This window comes from Erpetoichthys calabaricus, chromosome 14 (genome assembly GCF_900747795.2).
Source record: "Erpetoichthys calabaricus chromosome 14, fErpCal1.3, whole genome shotgun sequence".
Classification (NCBI taxonomy): Eukaryota; Metazoa; Chordata; class Cladistia; order Polypteriformes; family Polypteridae; genus Erpetoichthys; species Erpetoichthys calabaricus.
Window position 1 is genome coordinate 84,849,144 of NC_041407.2, and position 20,934 is coordinate 84,870,077.

General features: G+C 40.8%; 1 protein-coding gene across 7 annotated transcripts in view; it reads left to right on the forward strand.

The window, feature by feature from the left end:
- Positions 1 to 19,836, forward strand: part of LOC114665340 (HIVEP zinc finger 3) — a 488,325-nt gene extending 468,489 nt beyond the window's left edge. For 6 of the 7 annotated variants that reach the window (XM_028819849.2, XM_051936188.1, XM_051936192.1 and 3 more), the window contains 2 exons: positions 12,847 to 13,583; positions 18,355 to 19,836. In XM_028819849.2, the coding sequence (XP_028675682.1) occupies positions 12,847 to 13,583; positions 18,355 to 19,206 (1,589 nt within the window). In that variant the 3' untranslated portion in view covers positions 19,207 to 19,836. The remainder of the gene's footprint in view (positions 1 to 12,846; positions 13,584 to 18,354) is intronic. The other variant, XM_051936193.1, reaches the window with a different exon arrangement.
- Positions 19,837 to 20,934: the final 1,098 nt, after the last annotated feature.

Genomic DNA, 20,934 nt, shown 5'->3' on the forward strand with positions numbered 1-20,934 from the left:
AACACGTCCTCGAGGACACCGGTGGAAATTCAGGAGAAGCGCATGTGGAATTGACGCAATGAAGCATAGAGTTGCAGGAATCAGGAACAAACTACCGAGTCATGCAGTTGAAGCAGAAACCTTGACAAGTTTGAAGAAGGATCTGGATGAAATATTGGGACAGCTTAGCTAGTAGCTAAATAAGCAAGCCTGATAGCCTGAATGGTCTCCTCTCGTTTGTCAGATTTCTTATGTTCTTTTTAAAGATGTTAGATAAAAAGGCAAAATACTAAGGTTTAACTCAACCTCACTGACACCGACTGTCTTCTCATTCATTGCACAGTGAAGTTTGTGAACTAAGTAGCTCAGATATTTTAGTCTTCTTTACAGAAAGTCGCCCTAATAACTGTGGACTTTTGTTTTTTGTGTTATTTGTTTCCTGTAAGAGAAATGTTTACCAGCTCTCTCATTTAGGAAGAAACCACAATGATTTACTATTGGGCTGTTAATGTGTATGACTCCATCATGTTAACGATTTTTAAAGTAGCCCAACAAACTGAAGCAGAGAAGACAGAAAGAAAAAAATCAAATAGCAATTGCCAGTGTCCCTAATGAATTGGACACTCGTTCTTCTTTATTTTCTGCTGTCTACCTCAACAAAACACTACCATCAATCCTGAAGAACATTCCATGAAGTTTATCCTACAGTTTATTCTCAATAGTTGCTGATTTAGTCTTATTTGTTTTGCTTGTTGTTTAATGTGTATTACTATTTAGTCAATTTATGGTCAATGTTTCCTCTACAAATATGTTACTGAGTTGGCTCTGGTTACTGTTCATTGGCTATATAACAGCAGAAAGAAAAACAGATGTGTTTTTTCGTGTTGACAAACTGAACATTACATTTCATTTGTTACCTGAGGTAGATAAATGTGTCACAATAAGACCAGTTATTGAAGAATAACAGTGCTGTGTGGGTGACAGAGGTTCACAAACAGTTGAGGATTGAATGAGCAACTGGGATGTACAACACAGTAGGCTGCTTTCCAAATATTTTTTACTGGAATATTAGCATATGTTATGTGTGTCATGTCAGGGTCATCTTGATGCAAGAATGATATTCTTCTGCAGACAACTCCATGATGTTGTTGCTGCAAATGAATACAACGTCCTACAGGTTCGTAGTCTTGGTGTAATGATGCACTTTTGCTCAAAGAGTGAACTAAACTGAGTAGCCGAAAACTCTCGGGTCCTCAGATAGGCAACCTACTGTAGACTGGATGTGACACAGAGCTTCAGGGTTACACAAAAACCTTAGTGCACTTGTGACTGATGCAGTGGCAAATTCACGAGTTACGGTCTTTCTGTAAACTCCCATATCGATGATAGATACCCGCAATGGCCAGCTTCCAAATGTAAGGTGTCCTGACTGTAAATCTATTCAAGCCACATGGAAATAAGGGATTAAACCACTCGTCTTGTTTGGATTGTGATATTTGATAAACAAAGTATACATCAGTCTTCAGTGGAGAATGCATAAGCGAAGAAAGCACTTTTCAAATTAATATGTATTATTAGTATAATGCTATCAAAACGCAAGTATGAAAATCAACTATAAAAATATTTGATACTCTAGGCGCAGGGGTGTCCAACTCTGGTCCTGGTGGGCCACAGTGGCTGCAGGTTTTCATTTTAACCATCTTCTTAATTAGTGAGCCGTTTTTGCTGCTGATTAGCTTGTTTTGTCTTTGTTTTAATTGCTGTGACTCAAACCCCTTAGTCGTTTCTTTTTCCTTAATGAGAAGCCAAACAACATCGAGATACAAAACAAGCCACCACATGACCGGCTCACCTGAAAATAAAGGAAGGTGAAGGTCTTGGTCATGCTGGCCTGCTCAGGCCACCAAAACATCTTGACGGTGGATTTAGAAAAAACAGAAAATCAACACTCTGCTGTGGCAGAATGAGAGCAGCAACAAGTCATGATATACAATAATGGCTTTAATTAACAGCAAGAATTGGCTTCTTATTAAGAAACTGGCTGGAGTTTGACATTCCAATTTAGCTGGTCATCTGTTGGCTCGTCTCACATCTCATTTCTGTCTGGCTGCCATTTAATGAAGAAACAAATCAATTCTGAGGACGGAATCCTTAAAAACAGGCCTAAAAAATGAAGGGAAAAGGAATTAATTAGCACTGAAAACTGGTCACTGATTAACAAAAGGGGTAGAATGAAAACCAGCAGCCACTGCGGCCCAACAGGACCGGAGTTGGACACCCCTACTCTAAAGCATAGGTTCTTAAACTTTTGGGTCACAGGTTGACGCTTTTGGGTCATACAGGGTTGTGACTCACCATTGTATTAAATGGACAAGAGTCGCGTACTGTTTGCAAATATCTTGCGATGGGTTGCCGTGAGTCGCTTAAGCAGTTGACATTGCTCTGCTATGACTGTTGGTGTCTATTTTCTCTCCAGCTGTGACTTTTGGCGATGATTCTCCAGGGTGTTGAAGACACTAAGAATGGCAAGTTTGGGTCAGGAGAAAAAAAAAAAAAGTTTAAGAAACCCTGCGTTGAAAATTTTCCATGCTTGTTTTGATTAATACTGCATATGGAGGAGAAATCTCTTTGTTAATTATAGTTAACTCTTCAAATGAAACTTTGATAACCCTTTAGTTTAGATACTGCAAAATGTATCTATTAGTCATATATCTATTTAACAAGACCTTAACAAAGGCCTCTTTTGGTCTTCATGAGCCTTATAAAACATCAGTAGATGGGTTATTCATGTCTGTGCAGTGTGGAGTATTGACATGATGATAAAATGACTTGTTAATACGAAGGCCTCACTGGTCTTATACTAAATATGTAATACCAAGAGAAATGTGTCTCAGTCAGACCACCTCAGACCACTCCTAAGTGAAGTTTTGTTAGCAGGTCACATGGCTAATAAACACTTTACTGATGCTTTGTTAGTGTTATGACGACACAAAGAAGTATTTATTAAGGTCTTGTTACATATGAGTAATTGAGTGATAGGTACATTTTTGCAATACCGAAATCTCTTAAAGAATTCATAAAACAATAATTCATTCATCAAGCAATTAAATGTCCTTATTGCAGAAAGTGGAAGAGGATAGATGGATGGATAGATGGATATTGCAGAAAGTCCATTTGTCGTTTGATCATGCTGACGTCCAGCACAAAGTTATGAACAATCATAGGTTTCCCTGGGTTTATGAAGCACAAAGCAGAAACCAACCCTGGATGAGGCACCAGTCCATCACATCCAGACAGTCTGTACGTTATTTAGCATCTTCTCTATAGTGAAAACCATCACAGGGTGTAGAGAGCTACAGTACTGTTGTTTTTGTATCTTTTTTAAAATCGCAGAACATGCAGGTGTCGGAGGCAGTAACTGACCCAGCAACGCCAATCTGTGCAGCTAACCACTTGGAGGTTTACTGGACTGTTCATTTATTAATCCATGACTGGGCACAAGTTACATGCCATTTGTAGACAAGGTGCTCCTACTCCAGAACACAACCCACACCCTGGGTCAGTGTACAGCTGCCAACGTACCTACCCTGTACATCTTCAGGGGGTGGTGGGAAACTAAAGCATCCATAGAAATAAAAAGGACATAGGGCAAATATAAAAAGTCACCAGAGGCAGAGACTAGGCCCGAGATTTGACTCCAGCCTCCTACGGCTTTGAGGAAACGGTTCAAATGTCTTTGCCAGTATGCTGCCCTAGTTGTGTGATCTTTAATAGATACATGGAACTTATATTGCTTTTATATATATCACAATTTCATAATAAAAACGTGCTTCTTTCTTTCTTTCTTTCTTTCTTTCTTTCTTTCTTTCTTTCTTTCTTTCTTTCTTTCTTTCTTTCTTTCTTTCTCTCTCTTGTGATGGCTCTCTATTCTGTAACAAAGCCAACACACACAGTCTTGTGCATTGTTGTTGGTTTTGGAAGGCTCCCGGCTGGAGACTCTCCAGCCATCTGGCCTTTCTTCGTGCTGGTGTAATTTTTAGAATCATTCACACTAACGCTTGTGCTTCCACTGAGAGCTGCTGGACACACAGAAATTCAGACGGAACTCTTCCTAAAAATGAAGATTTCTGACCATTTTAGCTGTTTGTTTTGTTTGTTTTTTTCTTTTTGGTATATGCTTTGCCATCTCCTTTTTATCTCAACAGCACAAATGACTATCAGAAAAAGTTTTTGGTAGGTTGTCTGTGCAAAAGACCTCGATACATCCTTCCAGTACTGTGCAATCAATAGTTATGGTGGCCAATACTTAGGGATTTAAAATAATTAGCATTTTTCATATGAAACATTATGTGCAGTATACAATAAACAGTTACTTTGTTTTTCTTCTTCTTCTTCTTCTTCTTTTCCCACTTCTGGATGGGGTTGATGTGCTTGATTAACTTTCTCCAAACAGCTCTGTTCTTCACCTCCTCACCCGTCAGGCCCTTATCCTTCAGATCTTCTTTTATTTTATCCTTCCACCTCTGCTTTGGCCTCCCTGGCTTTCTCTTCCCCTGTACTTCCATTGCCTTCACTCTTTTGCCTACACATTCTTTGTCTCTCCTCATCACATGTCCCTACCACTTCAGTCTACTTTCCTGTACTTTCTTAGGCGTCTCTCCCACTTTTGTTGTGCCTCTGATTGTCTCATTTCTTATTCTGAAGTTTTTGGTTAACTCCATCTCGACATCCTCATTTCTGTCACATCCAACTACTTCTCTGTCGCTCCCTTTACTGCCCCACTTTTATTTTTCATAATTCTTTTGTTGTAACTAGATAAGTTGTGTGGAATATAGCTTGGTTACAATTGTACAAATAACACCTCAATGCAAACGTACAACATGATGACAGCAGCATTCTCCAATAACCCACAAACCAGCAATTTAACAAAAACTCTGCTAGGACATTATTCATAAACGTGTGATTCTTTACTTGGCTTATGGAAGGCCAACAATAATAAACCTGCCTTAGGTTCAAATATTTGGACGTGACACCGACAAAGCAGGACTGTGTCTCTTCGGAGAATCCTTGGGTACGGCTGGTTTGACTTTGTATAAGATGACCAGTTGCTCACGGAGTCCTGCATTGTGAGGGAGCGTCAGTTATGGCGCTGCGACCATGTGGCACGATACCCCGAGGGTGACCCGGCTTGCACATTCCTCATTATGGAGCACCAGAGTGGCTGGACCACCTGTAACACCTGACTGCGGTAGATAGATGGTCATCTTCATAGGGTGGGACTGGACTGTGTGTCTGCCTTGGGGGTTGCCTACCAGGATACCATGCTGTTTTGTCATGTGGGGGGTATGGCAGTGCACCGTACCAGTTCATGCTCCCCAACCCGACCTGACCTGACCGACCGACTGCGTACACATAAAGCAGTCTTTGAACCTAGCGCTCTAGAAATTAATGAACTTGCTTGATGTAAACAAACTTAGATTTACTAAATGTGATACCAATCTAAATAAAGTGAGAAGATTGGTTTTCTAAGCTAATTGTACTTTAAAAGAGCGCAGTACTCAAATATTCTCAGAGGTAAATGACATGGTCCTCAATTGTGTCTGCATGGGCCACAAGGTCAGAGTTTCTAGCTGTTAAGGTGAATTAAAACTGAAACACCACACTTTGGTTTCAAATGTGACCGGGCTGTATTGTGTCCACTGAATATATTGTTCTTCAGGTATTCTTTACATCTAAAAATTGAGTTGGAAAATGTAACTGGTCATGTCCGCATACATCTGCAAAAGGTGAAAAAGAAGAGCAAAAATTACTCCCCCTCAGAACAAAATCTATATATATAAAATCCCTATGTGCGTCCAGGTGTCCGTGTGTGGGTGTCTTCTGGTGAAGTGCGCATGCGCGGGGCACGGTGCTATGCGCGATATTACTGTCAGAGAAAGTTAGAGGCGTTTTACGGAAATACAAACCAGTATTACTGCGAGAGGAAATTAAAGGTACACAATACAGTGATGTATATTACAGCTACATACAAGCCAGTATTACTGTCAGAGGAGATTAAAGGCATATTACTGACGCGCACGCCTGTATTACCGCCAGAGAAAATTAAAGGTATATTACGGACGTATATTACGGATGTACAAGCCAGCGGAAGTACAAGACGGTATCCTTCAATAAGGGCGCACACAAAAAGGCGAGCCTCAAAAGGACGACCTCAATTGGGCGCAGCGAATAAAGGCGCGCGTAAATAAAGATCTGCACCTGTTGCTCTTCACATATTCCAGAGCCATTTGAACTAAATTATCTACGAGCCCTTATTGAATAGAGCCGTACAAGACAGTATTACTTTCACAGAAAATTAAAGACACACAATACACGGCGGCAGCCCACAAAGAACGGTCAGCTCAGCAAGTAAACATCAACAAAAGAAAGAATGAAAGAAAGAAAAATACGACCAACAAAAAGAATGAGGTCAAAGTCCCTTGCCATTTAATATAGACTGTTCCTACTAATGTTTATGCACTACTGTTCTAGCGCCCATTATTGTAACGGGCTAAATGACTAGTAATAGAATATTGCAGACTCAGCATTTTGACTGTATGGTTTTTATCACGCACCTTTAAAAATTCAGTTCATTAATCGAGATGCTTCTGGTCGCTTCAGTATCATCTGAATGCTTAGGGCAGCAGCATTGAAGAACACTTGGCATATATAAAGGGTGTTATTTGTGGATATCTCTGGACCCAAATCACACAAACACACCTAAGTGGATGTTCTTTTTATCAGTAAAAGTGTTAGAGTCGATCCCTAACCATTCTACTTTCCCCCACCCTCAGGCCTTCAGATTGAAAATCTGCACCCCTTTTTAATGCTGATGATTTCAATCAAAATAGAAAAGTTCATCCGTTTTCACGTGCAAAAGACCAAGATGCGGCCATCTGTTTTCTGAAATCATTTTTTACATAATCAGCAACATCAAGCATAAGGCAGAATCAGACTTAACATTATTTGTCCCAAGGGAGAAATTTAGCCTTTTACAGAAGTCCAATCAATCAATAAATATATTTTAAAACAATCAAAAAACATCTTCCCCTCAGATACATGCCAGAAGTACCAAAATGAGAAAACACTTTTGACTTGGCTAAAGGTAACAAAAGCCGAGCAGCGCCAGTCCCAGCGAGGCGTTACAAAGGTGTGTTGACATACAGTTGGTATAATATGTCAGCCCACTGCAGGTCATACTATAGCATACCCAGGGGCTAATGATGAGTTAATAGTTAAGCTAACTTCTACGTTTTTGGGATTTGTTTTTTAAAAAAGTACAGTATATTTGTTTTTCATTTAAATATAGTTGGTTACAAGATCTCCTTAAAGGTTACAAAGGGTCTGACTTGATCAATATTCATTTTGGCCTTTAGAATAACTTAAAGAGTTTGTAGGCCCCTGCTATTAAATGTAAATATGTGCTGTATATACAGTATATGTGTAGGAGTTACCAGTTAACCTAAAACACACATTGTTGGAATGTATAAAGAAAACCAGAATACCCAGAGAAGAACTCCCAGAAACACAGTGAGAACAGAAAAAAAAAACCCTCAGATAGTGGGCAGAATAATATGACCTATAATGCGCCACCATATGCACATACTGTATATGTAGGTGCTTTATGTATGAATGTTTTATATATTTTATATACAGTAGAACCTCTGGTCACAAATGTTTCCGAACACGTACAAATCGGGTTATGAAGTTTGCCAAAATTTCGCATCTGTTCACGACCACACACTTTGGTGGCGAACAAAAACACGGGCAGCCAGTTTCCCTTCCGGTTCGTACGGCCAATGATTTCCCATTCTCCGTTTCCCATTTTCTTTTGTTTGCATATACAGGGCCTAACAAAGACGACGCACGTGTTCAGTCTCTCCCTGTACATCATTCTCGGTCAGACGTGCGTTCATTCGCTGTGAACTCTTTGTGCTCTATTTTGTGTGCTTTTGCATTAATTTTGCAATTAACCATGGCCTCTAAGCAAGTGAAGAGTGGTAGTGTTGGTGAGAAGAAAGGTTCAAAGAAAATTGAAATCCAATTAAAGAAAGAAATCATTGAAAAGTATGAGGTTTTCTCAGTGTTATTCAATTGTTTTTACATTTAGTTTACTATTACACTATGCATTCTATGGTATAATTAACTATTTTGTGTTTTTAAATCTTAAAAAAATATTTACATGCAGTCTGTACGGTCCTAATCATATTTACATACAGTCTTATGGGGAAATTACGTTCAGGTCGCAACCAAATTGGGTCTCATCCAGAGTTTTCGAATGAAATATGGTCGTGACCAGAGGTACCACAGAATATATATATTGTGATAGAAGTGCTATATAGCGCCCGACCCGGCACAGACTGACACAGAGGCACGTGTAAAATCCAACCAGACTTTTATTTTCTTCACCTGTGGGGCACGTCTTCCCCGTGAACTCCACAGGCAATACAGAGTCTCAAAAGCACTTAAACCACAACACACAACCTTTCCTCTGGCACCACCACTCCTCCCAGGCAACCTCGTCCTCTTCCTCCCGATTCTGGCCCCGAGTGGTGGTTGCTGGCCCTTTTTATAGCCCACCCAGAAGTGTTCCAGGTGCTTGATCACCTGCTTCTGATTGCACTTCCGGGTGGGTGTTGTAGAATTGTCCAGGCCGGCTCAGGGACCCATGCTGCACCCCCTGGTGGCCACCCCAAATCCCATGGAGCCCTGTGGGAAACTGAGGCACCATCTTCAGCCAGGGAGGCTGCCACCAAGCGTCCCGGGGGAGTTAGTGAGCAGTCCATGATTGCTCCTCTGAAACATGTGTAGAAGGGGCACCCCGGCCAGTCATGGGACCTAGCCGCCCACCACAATATATATATATATATATATATATAAATAAAGAACACGCTGAGTTTAAGTCACGTCAGCTAAGAACAGAAGATAAGTCCACTGTGAGCAAATGCTGTCCAAAACTGGAAAAGTATCACCTGATCAAACACATTTTGATTTCTGCTGTAACATTCAGATGATCGGGTCAGAATTTAACACAAATGGACTGTTGCAAAACAAGATAGAACTCTTGTCTGTAGCCAGCTTGTGTATCCTAGAATTCTAGTGACTTTTAAATTCTGCATTTCATTGCTTGGGCAAATAAGAGTGATTGAATTTGTAGAGCAGAGTATTTTTATCATATTTTTATGTCTTATTGTAACTTTTCTTTCACAATGGTGTAATTGCTTAGATGTCCCTGGACTGAACTGGGAATTCTGAAAACATGTGGCGCAGATGGAAAACCCTGTCCTGCTCTTTTAAAGCTGAGGGCTCAGTTGGCTGCTGTCTTCACGGGTTGTACTTGTTTTTACTTTTCTCTTCATCTGACACCATGGGATGCTGGAGGGCCCCATGATTTTATTGTATAACAAAACATTGTGTGGGTCACTAGGATCTGTGCCGAGTATGTTTGCTTTTCAGCAGCACATGCCAGAGAAGGAGCCATCAAAGCCTTTCTTATCCAGCATAGCATGTATCTGAGAAGGAATGAGAGCAGAGCGGCTTCTGCATACATTTTTAAAACGTAAGAAATGCAGAGAAGATTAAAAGCTTGGTGTTTTTGCTCTTGAACCTTCACTGAGTACGTTATAAATGAAAAGACAAGATGCAACAATGCGGAGTGAAGAAAGTAGAGGAAACAAAAACTGGGAAATAAAGAATAGAAAGGATTAAAGATGCTTAAGAACATCGGCTGCCTGAAAAAGACAAAGGCAGAGATTAGACAATCACTTGATCACCGCCTACTGGACAAAGTGGGAATCGAGCTGAGAATGATTTTAACACCTCGCTTGTTTACTTTTGTAGGGGCTTTTGAGTCTCATAATAAATGCCCAGATAAAGTCGCATGAGGTAAAATGTCAGAAAATGACCTTTATTAAATTAAAGTGTAAATTGCTTGGTTTGCTTTACTGGAGGTTTGCACAATGGCCTTCCGGCTCCAGAAGACTGTCCTGGCAAAACTGCACATCAGATCTCAGATCCTGATAGTCAGTGGAGTACATCTACAATGGATTCAGAAAGTATTCAGATCCCTTCACTTGCTGCACACTTGATGTGTGGGTCGTAAACTGAGTTTTCAATTGATAAATTTGTATCCATCGATCTCCTCTCAATAACCCATAATGACAAAGTAAAGAAAGGTTTTCAGAAAGGTTTACAAAGTTATTCAAAAAAATCAAAAAACTGAACTCTCTCATTTCTGTTAGTATTTAGACCCTTTTCTGTGATAAGGTACCTCCTCTTTGCTTTAATTCTCCTTGAGATGTTTCTAGAACTTGATTGGTGTCCAGCCGTGGATGTTCAGAAAGGCTCATTCCTGCATATGTAAGGTCCCATGATTCACACAGCATGTCAACAACAACATTTATTTATATACCACACATTCATACAAGTGGTGTGGCTCAAATTGCTTTACAAGATAGAAAAAAGAAAAATATAAAAATAAAATTAGGCAATACTAAGTAACAAAGAATAAAGTAAGGTCCGATGGCCAGGAGGACAGAAAAAACAAAAAAAAAAAGTCCAGAGGGCTGGAGAAAAAAAAAACAAAATCTGCATGGGTTCTGAAGCCAACGAGACCACCCAGACCCCACTGGTCAAGACTGCATGCAGAAGATATTTCCACAGAAATATGAGTGGAACTCAAAATTGTTGAAGGCGTTAATGGACTTTGTAGAAACTGAGGTCAACAACGGGTAAAGATGTGATTTAATATGCACATAATTAAGCCATCTTTCTTCTTATTCAGTGCCAGTTTTACAAGTGGATAGTGCTTGAAAAGGCTTCTCAGTAAAGTTGACTTGTACTCTTTGATTTGAAGATTTGGGCTTAACTAAGCATCCAACATTCACTCTAAAGCTGCATACTAATTTGAATTTAATTATTATAGTAGCATAAGAAATATGACAAAGTTGAGGAGACCATTCAGTCTATCAGGCTTGCTTTGTGTGTTTAGCGAATAACGAAGCTGTCCCAATATCTCATCCAGGTTATCAAGGTTTCTGCTTCAGCTACATGACTTGGTAATTTGTTGCAGATTCTGAAAACTCTTTGCATAAAGAAGTATTTCCCGGCTTCAGTTCTAAATGCACTTCCCTTTCATTTCCACCGGTGTCGTCGAGTATGTAATTCACTCTTAAGGTGAAAGAATGTTGCTGGATCTACTTTATCAGTGCCTTTGAGGATTTTGAAGACCTGGATTAGGTCCCCGCGCAGTCTCCTCTGCTTGAGACTAAACAGGGTTTGCGGGGTCTGTCACAGTAGGACATGTACTTAAGTCCTGGGATGCACCCTGATTGTTCTCCTCTGTACAGCATCAAGTGCTGCTATGCCTTTCTTGTAGCATGATGACCACACAGTACCGTAAACGTGTTCTCTATAGTTTGAATGTAACGTTCCTCAACAATGTTTACAATTTAACCTAACATTTTATTTACCTTTTTAATAAATGTTGCACATTGCATAGCCAATGAAAATGTTGTGTCAACATAAACCCTTAAATCCTTTTCAAAGGTCGCTTCCTGTGGGACGTCGACTTCCATCTTGTATTTATAAGTGATGTTCCTTTTGAGAGACTGAGTGAGGAGTCTGAGTGTCTGGGCTTGTGAGTGTCATAGATAAAAACCAAGATCCAGGCCTTTAATGACCACTTAGGCACAACCATCAGCAGTGTGTCTGTCTGCAGAGAGAGTGTCGATCTTGTCAAGAGGTTTACTTACCTTGGCAGTGGCATTCATGTTTCTGGTGATACTTTCTATGAAGTCAGTAGACAGATTGGGAGAGCATGGGAGGTCATGAGGTCGCTGGAAAGGGGTGTGTGGTGCTCCTGATATCTATGCAAAAGGACGAAGGTCCAAGTCTTTAGAGTCCTAGTGCTTCCTGTTTTGCTATATGGTTGCAAGACATGGACGCTATCCAGTGACTTGAGACGAAGACTGGACTCCTTCAGTACTGTGTTCGGAGTATCCTTGGGTACCTCTGGTTTGACTTTGTGTTGAATGAACAGTTGCTCACAGAATCCTGAATGAGGCACATCACCTGCATTGTGAGGGAACATCAGTTACAGCACTATGGCCTTGAGACGCGATTCCCCAAGGGTGATCCAGCTCACAGGATCCCTCACTGTTGAGGACTTGAGCGGCAGGACCAGGCCAAGGGGACAACCATGTAACACCTGGCTGTAGCAGATAGACAGTCATTTCCGGAGGGTGGGATTGGACTGCATGTCTGCCTGGGGGTTGCTAACCAAGGATCCCAAGCTGTTTCACGCTGTACCAGTGCATGCTCCCCCACCTGACCTGACCTGACCCTTTTGCTCACGTATAGTACTTTTTACTGTTCTACATTAAACTGCATTTTCCAAGTATTTGCCCAGTTCTGAAGATTGTCCAAGTCTTTTTTGACTTACTTCTGCTGCTTCCTTCATATCTGCTATCCCTCTTACTTTAGTATGATCTGAGAATTTCATAAGTTCATTAACTATATCAAAATCTATGTCTTTACTAGTAATAAGAAAAAGTAGCAGTACAAGAACAGATCCCTGAGAGACTCCATCGATGACCTCATCCCACGTTGAGCATTCTCCCCTTATCTCTACTTTTTGTCTCCCGCTGATTAACCAACTTGACATCCAAATAAAGGCTCAATAGCAAAAAGTTGTGCTTCTAACATACCTTTTCATTTTCAGGTTATTTCATTATATAATACTGTAGACAAAGCCTAGCCTATGTGGTGTGAGTTAAATTTGTCAAGATGGTAGTAACATGATGGTCTCTTGCACTTTTGTTCACTTAGGAACAACCGGAGAACGAACAGGAGGATCAGAGGAACAGGAGGAGCACCAATTCTCAGATGTGGAAGAATCTGAGGAAGAGGAAGACAATGAGGAAGATGAAGATGATGAAGAAGAAGAGTCCCAAGAAGATCCACTTTCATCCTGTTCTCCAGATACTCGACATTCCAGTCAGTCTACTGGAGGGCGTTCTGACTGTGGCCAGTCATCACAACCAGAAACTCCAGAGTCTCATTCCTCTCATCCTCTTGATAGAGAACCCGCTTCTCGGACACAGGACTACCCATCTCCCAGGCGGCACTGGCCTGTCGGCCGAGAAGCCTCCCCAGCCAGCAAGAGGTCCCTATTTTCTCGAAGGCACTGGGAAACTTCTCCAAGACAAGGCTCTCCATTGCGCTGTTTATCCCCTGGACAAGGATTGTCCCCAGTGCGGGCTCTGTCCCCTGGCAGAGAAGCCTCCCCACTGAGATGCGTTTCCCCAAGACCTGAGCTTTCTTCTCCTAGCCGTCACCTTTCTCCTCATCAAGATGTATCCCCTGGCACCTACATTTCTCCTGAACGAGGCCAGTCTCCCATTAGGCAACCTTCTCCCAGTAGGGACGTTCCAGGAATTCGGTACTTATCACCTCAAAGGTTGGCTTCTCCAGGCTCTGCTGAAGTTGCCCAAAGTCACACCTTCTCCTTACCTCCAGCGACAATGCTGAGTGCAGAGCCCGAATCATCAGGTGAAATAAGTATGGTAAGTTTTTATTGTATGCAGCGTCTCTCATAGTGTTTCACAAAGAGAAAGAAGGTAGTGGGTGCACATTGCAGTAGACATGAGCAGCAGAGGAAAACTTTAGGCGTGAATCTTATCAAGTAGATATCATTGAAGGGTTAAGAGGAAGCATTCTGGGTAGAGGCTTTTAAGCTGACCATCACATTCTCACTTTCACATAACCGGCTCACAGCTTTTGGTTTGAATGTCTTGGTAAAAATGGAGAAATAAAGTACATTGATTGAGTCATACATGTACGTTATCAGTGAGGGCATGGAAGAAAGAACACAAGATTGACCAGAGTTTGGTCAGTAACAGCAGTACTGTGGGCATTGTATTGGACAATGGAAGTGAATTAGATCCTGAATTCTCAGGTGAACCTCTCCCTAAATGTAGTTGTCGGTCAAAATCCTTTTTCTTACCTGTGATCATCAACTGACAGAGAGGAGGTCGTAATACAAGCTTCTGAAACCTGTCTGCTCAAAATTACTAGAGGAAGATACTGATTTTCTACATGTTTTTGTCTACAACAGATGTTGCAGTGCACAATGGGTGGTTAAGCTAAATTTTCTTCCTTAGAAGGTACAGGAGATGCACATTCATGAAAGCTCCCTTTGTAGGGTTCTTGTGCTGTGCATCAAATTCACAGTTCTGGAGAAGTAGGAATGTTGCATATCATAGGAGTTTTACAGGAAACCATAAACTGAGAGTGATCACCACAAATGTCAATGAACATTTACGTACTGAGTTGACGTGAAGTCTGACCACAGGCAATCTGAAGCGTTTCACAGCTTTTACACGTAGTGAGCAGCATAGCCAGCTTTTCCTGGGTGTTAGCCTTCATTGTATTTTCAGAGCTGCACCGTGTTGTGAAAAGGGTGCTAAACTTGTCAGTCTTCAGACATTTATGGTTGTTGAGCTAAGCTGCCCCTTTGTATCAACACAATGATTAGTAAAAGCTTTTAGGGTAACCGTTTCATCTCCATGACAAGATAGTTCCAGAATCCCAGAGGAAAGGTACCTGAAGAAATTCCTTTCACAAATTCATTTTTTCCTTTGATTTTTTAATGAGTTCCTTATAGATTATAAACTCTGGTAGCCTTCCTCTCCTTTCCCGTTCCCATTGTCAAAATATCTCAGCATAGAAGATGTTTTCTTTATTCTTGTGAATTAGGTTTTAGTAGCAGTAGCATTCCTTGGATGACCTGTTATCTTACTCCCAAGACCCTTAGCAGATGTTTAATTCTGTTTTATGATCATAACCATCTTTTACATGTTTAATTTTAATCATACTTCTCTATAAAAAGACAGAAACCAGACAACACAACCATTATCTAGGGTTAGCTGGAGGCCTTCAGTTAAATTTTCATGGTGCTGGTGCGATTTTTTTTTTTACATCATCCCTTAGGTCTTCTATCTTCTTCTTTTTTTCTCTCAGCGCCCACACCTACATCACAGCACTTCCGCTCATCCAGTTGCTCACCACCTTTTGCCTCTCAAAACTCCTCACTTTATTTATCTCTCTATTTGTTTCCTAAGGCAATGTTATTCAGATAGAGGATTACGGCTCCAATCTGTTTTAGAGCACGCTCCGACACCAACTCATGCAGCTTGACATTTACTGTCACCGATCCATCTAGATTGCTTGACTTTAGGATGTGGGATGAAATCCGAAGAGCACACACTGTGACAATGTGCAAACTCCACACTGACAAGTGACTGAGCCAAGATCTTAACCTTGTTGTGCTATTCAACCTTTAACCTTTCACCTTGTTATTCAATCTTTAACCTTTCTGCTATTCAGTTCAGTTATTCTGAGATTAGTGTACTAATCTCCATTTTTAAGCAAACCACAATAAACATACTGTATTGATTTTAAGGATTTAATTGTAATGAGTAAATTACAGATGAAAAATATGTATGGTGGCGCAGTGGTAGCGCTTCTGCCTCACAGTAAGGAGACCCAGGTTTGCATTCCAAGTCCTCTCTGCGTGGAGTTTGCATGTTCATCCCATTTCCTCTCTGTATTCCGTTTCCTCCCATTGTCCAAAGACATGCATGGTCAGGTGAATTTGTTACACTAAATTGGCGTGAGTTTGGTGTAAGGGTGTGTGTGTGTGTTTGCTGTTTGATGGACTGGTGCCTTGTTCAAGGTTTGTTCCTGACTTGCACCCTATGCTGGCTGGGATAGGCTCCAGCAATCCCTCCCGTGCAACCCTGTTCTCTATTAAGTGGGTTAGAAAATGACATGACAACGTACATCTTTTTTCAAATCAGATTTGAAATATAGAAGTTCAAAACAGAAGAGTTCAAATGTAACACGAATGACAGCAGTGAACTAACCTCATCACGTCCTCACCACACCACACGTTCGTATTTTTTTCTTCTTGAAGGTGTTATTGTCATCAATCTCTCTTCCGGTTATCCTAAACAATGTCGTAATTGCAAAACAGGAGCCTCTGTAGTGTTGCACTGCGCGGAAATTCTAGGTGAAAACATCCTTGGCCCAGTTTCAACAGCTTTCCCAGAGATGAAACGTGGTGAAGAAAACAGCTTCAAGCGACCAAAAGAGATAAAGGAGCACAACTTTATGGCAGCACTTTAAAACATGGAACACAACTATGCAACAGCACCTTCTCCTTGTCAGTGTAAATAAAGGAACACAACTGCAATGAGATTAAATGAGCTTTTCAATGACTGACAATATGAACGATAACTTTAAACGCTGTATGTCTGTTCGCTTCCTGCAAGGAACTTAAGTAACTCACATGCAACAAGCATGAAAAAATGTTTGAAAACAATGCAAAGATAAATCAAACATAAATCAAATGCAGTTATTTTGTAAGATTACAGCTAATTTATCTCATTTATATATATACCAGTAACCGTGCACTGCATGATAACGTGCAATGAATCCACTTGACTTGAGCATTTCTAGTTTTCATCCTCTTTCTCTGTACGTTTACCATTCGTTTGCTCAGAGGTTGATGCGCTTGCTGCTCCCTGACCAGCTCTTCTGTTCTCCACCCTAGCGGCCTGGTTCTTCTCTTCTTTCGTCGGCATCTTTTCGCGTTAAAACTGATTAAGTCAGTGTTTTCCTTAATGTTTCACTTAAGCTGGCACTTAAGTCTTCAATCTGCCTCAAGAATGATTTAAGATATGAAGAGTTGGGGGAAGGTGTTAGGGATGAGAACGGCGCTCGTACGCATGCTTTGATTCTACAATAAAATAAAATAAAAATAAAAAGAGGAATAACCTTGGAGGTCAATCATCACCCCAAAAGCAGATAGTAGACCTCACGTAGTATATGTGTACCAAATTCCAGGTCAATAGGTGAATGGGTTTGCAAGCTACAGGTGATTTAAAATCCTGGACAGATAAACGGACAGCCACGGTAGTGTATTATATAAGAAGATTACAGTAGTGACAACTGTCAAAATGCAGTGAGTTAACATTAAATATATTTATAAAAAAAAAGGTTACCTGAAGTTGTTAGCATACTGCCATAAGAAACTTGACAGACTCGCCTTAATAACTGTAATAGAACTTCTCCATGAAAATTTGATATCCTTTGTTCAGTTTTGATGATTTATCATGTAGTGCTTTTCAACAATAGTTCTTACATTGCAAAAGTGGATGATTGGAAGTAAAAATAGAGAAGCAGAGTGTAAAGAGACAAAAGGCACAAGATAAAGGGTCTGGGGCAAATGCGTAAAATAAAACGCGTGTTAGAGCACAAAGATGAGACTTCATTAAATTTCAGATAGTCTGGCCAAGATGTTGAATTCTGGGTCGAGACGTGGGTCTGGGTGGTCCCGTCCCTGAAGTGAGTGGGAGTGATATCAATCTGCCTTTATGCAGAAGGTGAAGGAGAAGACAGAACATGATAAGTCAGTGCTCCCTCGTGCCTCGGCAATAAATTACACTCACCCAAGCCTTTAGGTTGTGTGACGCGTGTGACAACAGTAAACACGATCCGTTGCTGGCTGAGTTATGAGAAGCAAATTTACCTGTCGAAGTGTCACTTCCAAATTTTGTGAAAGGGCGGCTTCCTTCAATTCAGCAGTCATTCTCGGCTCTCAGAGTGAAACCCCACACATCCATCTGATCGTTCTCATGTCAATCCTTTCTATCTGTCAGGGACTCCTATTTTGAGATATTGTTTGCTTCTGTTGGGGGATTTTATACCTTAAGGTGTCCATTGGGTTCATTTGTTTTTGAAATGTAGTTAAAATTTTGGATTGTGATTTGGGCCATTATATCACCGCCATTCTGATGCCGCTATTGTTTATTCCTGTTGCTAGTGCTGTCCCAGAGTGGGTGTGTCCATAGAGGTCATAACCTGTCAATCATGACGTGATAGAATAGAAGGTCATGTGGGGATATCCTTCCCCATCCAATTACATGGATTCCACAAACCTTTTTGAAAGTGTTCTTTATTTTGTTTCTCTGGCTTTTGAACTCTCTGCACTCCTTCTGACTTTGATTTTGTCTCATGATTCTTAGCTTTGGTTACTAATAGTTGTTCTCCTGGTTCTGACCCATGTTTTGGTTTCTGACTACGCCTTTGTCTTCCATTCGCCTTTGTAGATCTCATGACGTCATGTTCCATTTTCATCAGCCATGTTCCCCTGCTGTATGCCGTTGAAGTCCTCATAAAGTTGACGTAGAGTTTACCCTTCAGTGTCTTGGCCATCCCTATGCAAACTTTGAATAGCTGAATTTTCAATATCTTCTTTGTTCTGTTTTTCAGCAGAGGATATCTGGTCCTGGGGATTTACCGATTTCAGCGGAGAGAACCTCTTTATCGCCCACACTCAGATTTTCTCACATGCCATTTCCTTCGCACACCTTGGCTAGGACAGAAGATTACATCTTCAGCCATCTTCCGCTGCATTCCCAGCATTCATCCAGGGCCCCTTATGTCATGATCCCTATCGGTGGAATCCAGATGGTGCAATCCAGACCTCTCTCACATGGCAGTTTGACTGCTGCTACTTCAATGTCCTTAAATCTGGAATCCCCCTCGGCCTGCACCGGGTCTGTCACACACAGACAGCTCCCTGGAAAAAGGAGGAAGGAGAGCATGGCAGGGTTGCTGACATCTGGTGCAATGGAAGCCAAGCAGGGCCCCTCTGGCCTTTCCTCGATTTCTGCCAGAGAGGAGAGAACCCAAGAGCACAAAGCTCTCGTATCAGAGGATTACAGGGTACAACACGGTGACTCGGGGACCAGCCTTTCAAGGCAGTGCACGGGCAGGCTGGACATTGCCAGTGCAAGCCAGGCTCTGCAGACTGGCGGAAAGGAAGTCCAGGAGGAGACGGGCATAAAGCAATATGGCAGCTCATGCACTTATTCCCAGACAAGCACTTTGGCGGCAGAGTTCCCCACACATAGCTTAGACAGGAGTGCCAGCGCAGGTAACCTGTTGGAGTCGTCATTGAGCCATCCGCCGGGTTCAGGACATAGAAGGAGAAACCTGTCTGGTGAGCCCATGCTTCTGTTGGGATGTCCGAGGAGACGAACCCCAGAGGCTGGAAGCAGTGTGGGACACGGCAAAGACAATGAAGCAGGAAGCACTTATCAGCCTCCTCCCCTGACTTAGCGTAGACTCATGGAGTCCTCTGGGCCTTTTTCTTTCATTTTTGATTCATTTTATTTTATTCTGCCATTTTTTTTTCAACACTATTGCTGCCAACTATGTAAGATTACAATAAGATGCATCTTAAAATGTCTCTGATCTGTATATCACAGTATACATGCAGACACACACACTTACGATGATATAATATTTGTAAATGACCAAAACCCATTACGGACGCAAAATAATTGTTACTTTGTTAGTCTCATGTTCAGTATTACTCAAATGTACAGTTTTCTTTGTGCCTTTTCTGTATAAGATTAGTTGCTTGAAATGTAGAGAAAAAAATGTTTTAAGGCTGTGAATTTTTTAAATAAAATTCTTTGTGTACAAACTGTGGGAGGGCTGGGATTGGGGTGGGGGGCAGTTGGGAAAGGCAACTTTTTTTTTTCCTTCTGACATTTTCTGACAAGTCAGGGTCAGGTATTGGAGGAGAAAAGCTGTAAGCTTTGCAAAGATAATGCACTGAAGACATATTTTTTATATTAATAAAATTTAGATCCAATGTCTGTGTACAGATACAAAGAAGTCTATGGTACGTATTTATTGCCGTGTTTAAACTTTATTAAACTGCATTTTTGTTTCCCTTTTTAATTGCATTAGATTTTCTGCAATTCTTCCTGTATGTATGTGTGTGTGTGTGAGTGAGAATGTGTGTGATGTCAAGAAGTGTTCACTTTGTGTCAAACAGACAGAAAAAGGCACTGTATACTCTATAGTAAAACACAGAGCACTCTGATTGGATGGTTTGGTTTTGGTGTGATCAGTCAGTTTCACTTTGGTTGCTCAGTCAAACACAATTGAGGCAGGAAGTGCCAGGAAAGAGAGTTTCTGAGACATGACAATACAGAAGATAGCAGTAGGAGGAACGCTGAGAGTCGCCTTCAAAGATGAGAAGTATTTGCAAGAATACGGATGATATTTTCCCAGCAGGTAATGGAGGCCCATCTACCATTGCTGGTAGATAGGAGGTGAGCAAAGCGCCTCGAAATGACAGAGTCTGTGAAGAAGGCTTTATGGGAAAGCAATTGAGAGAGGAAGCGCCAGGCAAGAGAGGCTGAGACAAACAAGGATAATGAAGAAAGGCATAGGAGGAACGCTGAAGGTAAACGTAAGACAAGAGATAACAAATATTTCAAAATATATTCAATTTCCTGTCTTTGACAGGTAACAAAGCTAGAATAATATAGATAGGAAAATCACTTTTTAATACAGATATGTATGACAGGAGCTATATGGAATATAAATAGACATGAAAGGTACTACAGTATATAAAAGCTAGTTAGATATGAAAGGCACTGTATGGAAGATAGATAGATAGATAGGTATTAAAGGCATTATATACTAAGATAGATAGATATGAAAGGCGCTATATGATAGATAGATAGATAGATAGATAGATAGATAGATAGATAGATAGATAGATAGATAGATAGATAGATAGATATGAAAGGCACTATATAATAGATAGATATGAAAGGCACCATATACTATGATATATAGATAGATAGATAGAGAGATAGATATGAAAGGCACCATATACTATGATTGATAGATAGATAGATAGATAGATAGATAGATAGATAGATAGATAGATAGATAGATAGATAGATAGATAGATAGATAGATGTGAAAGGCACTATGTAATAGATAGATAGATATGAAAGGCACCATATACTATGATAGATAGAT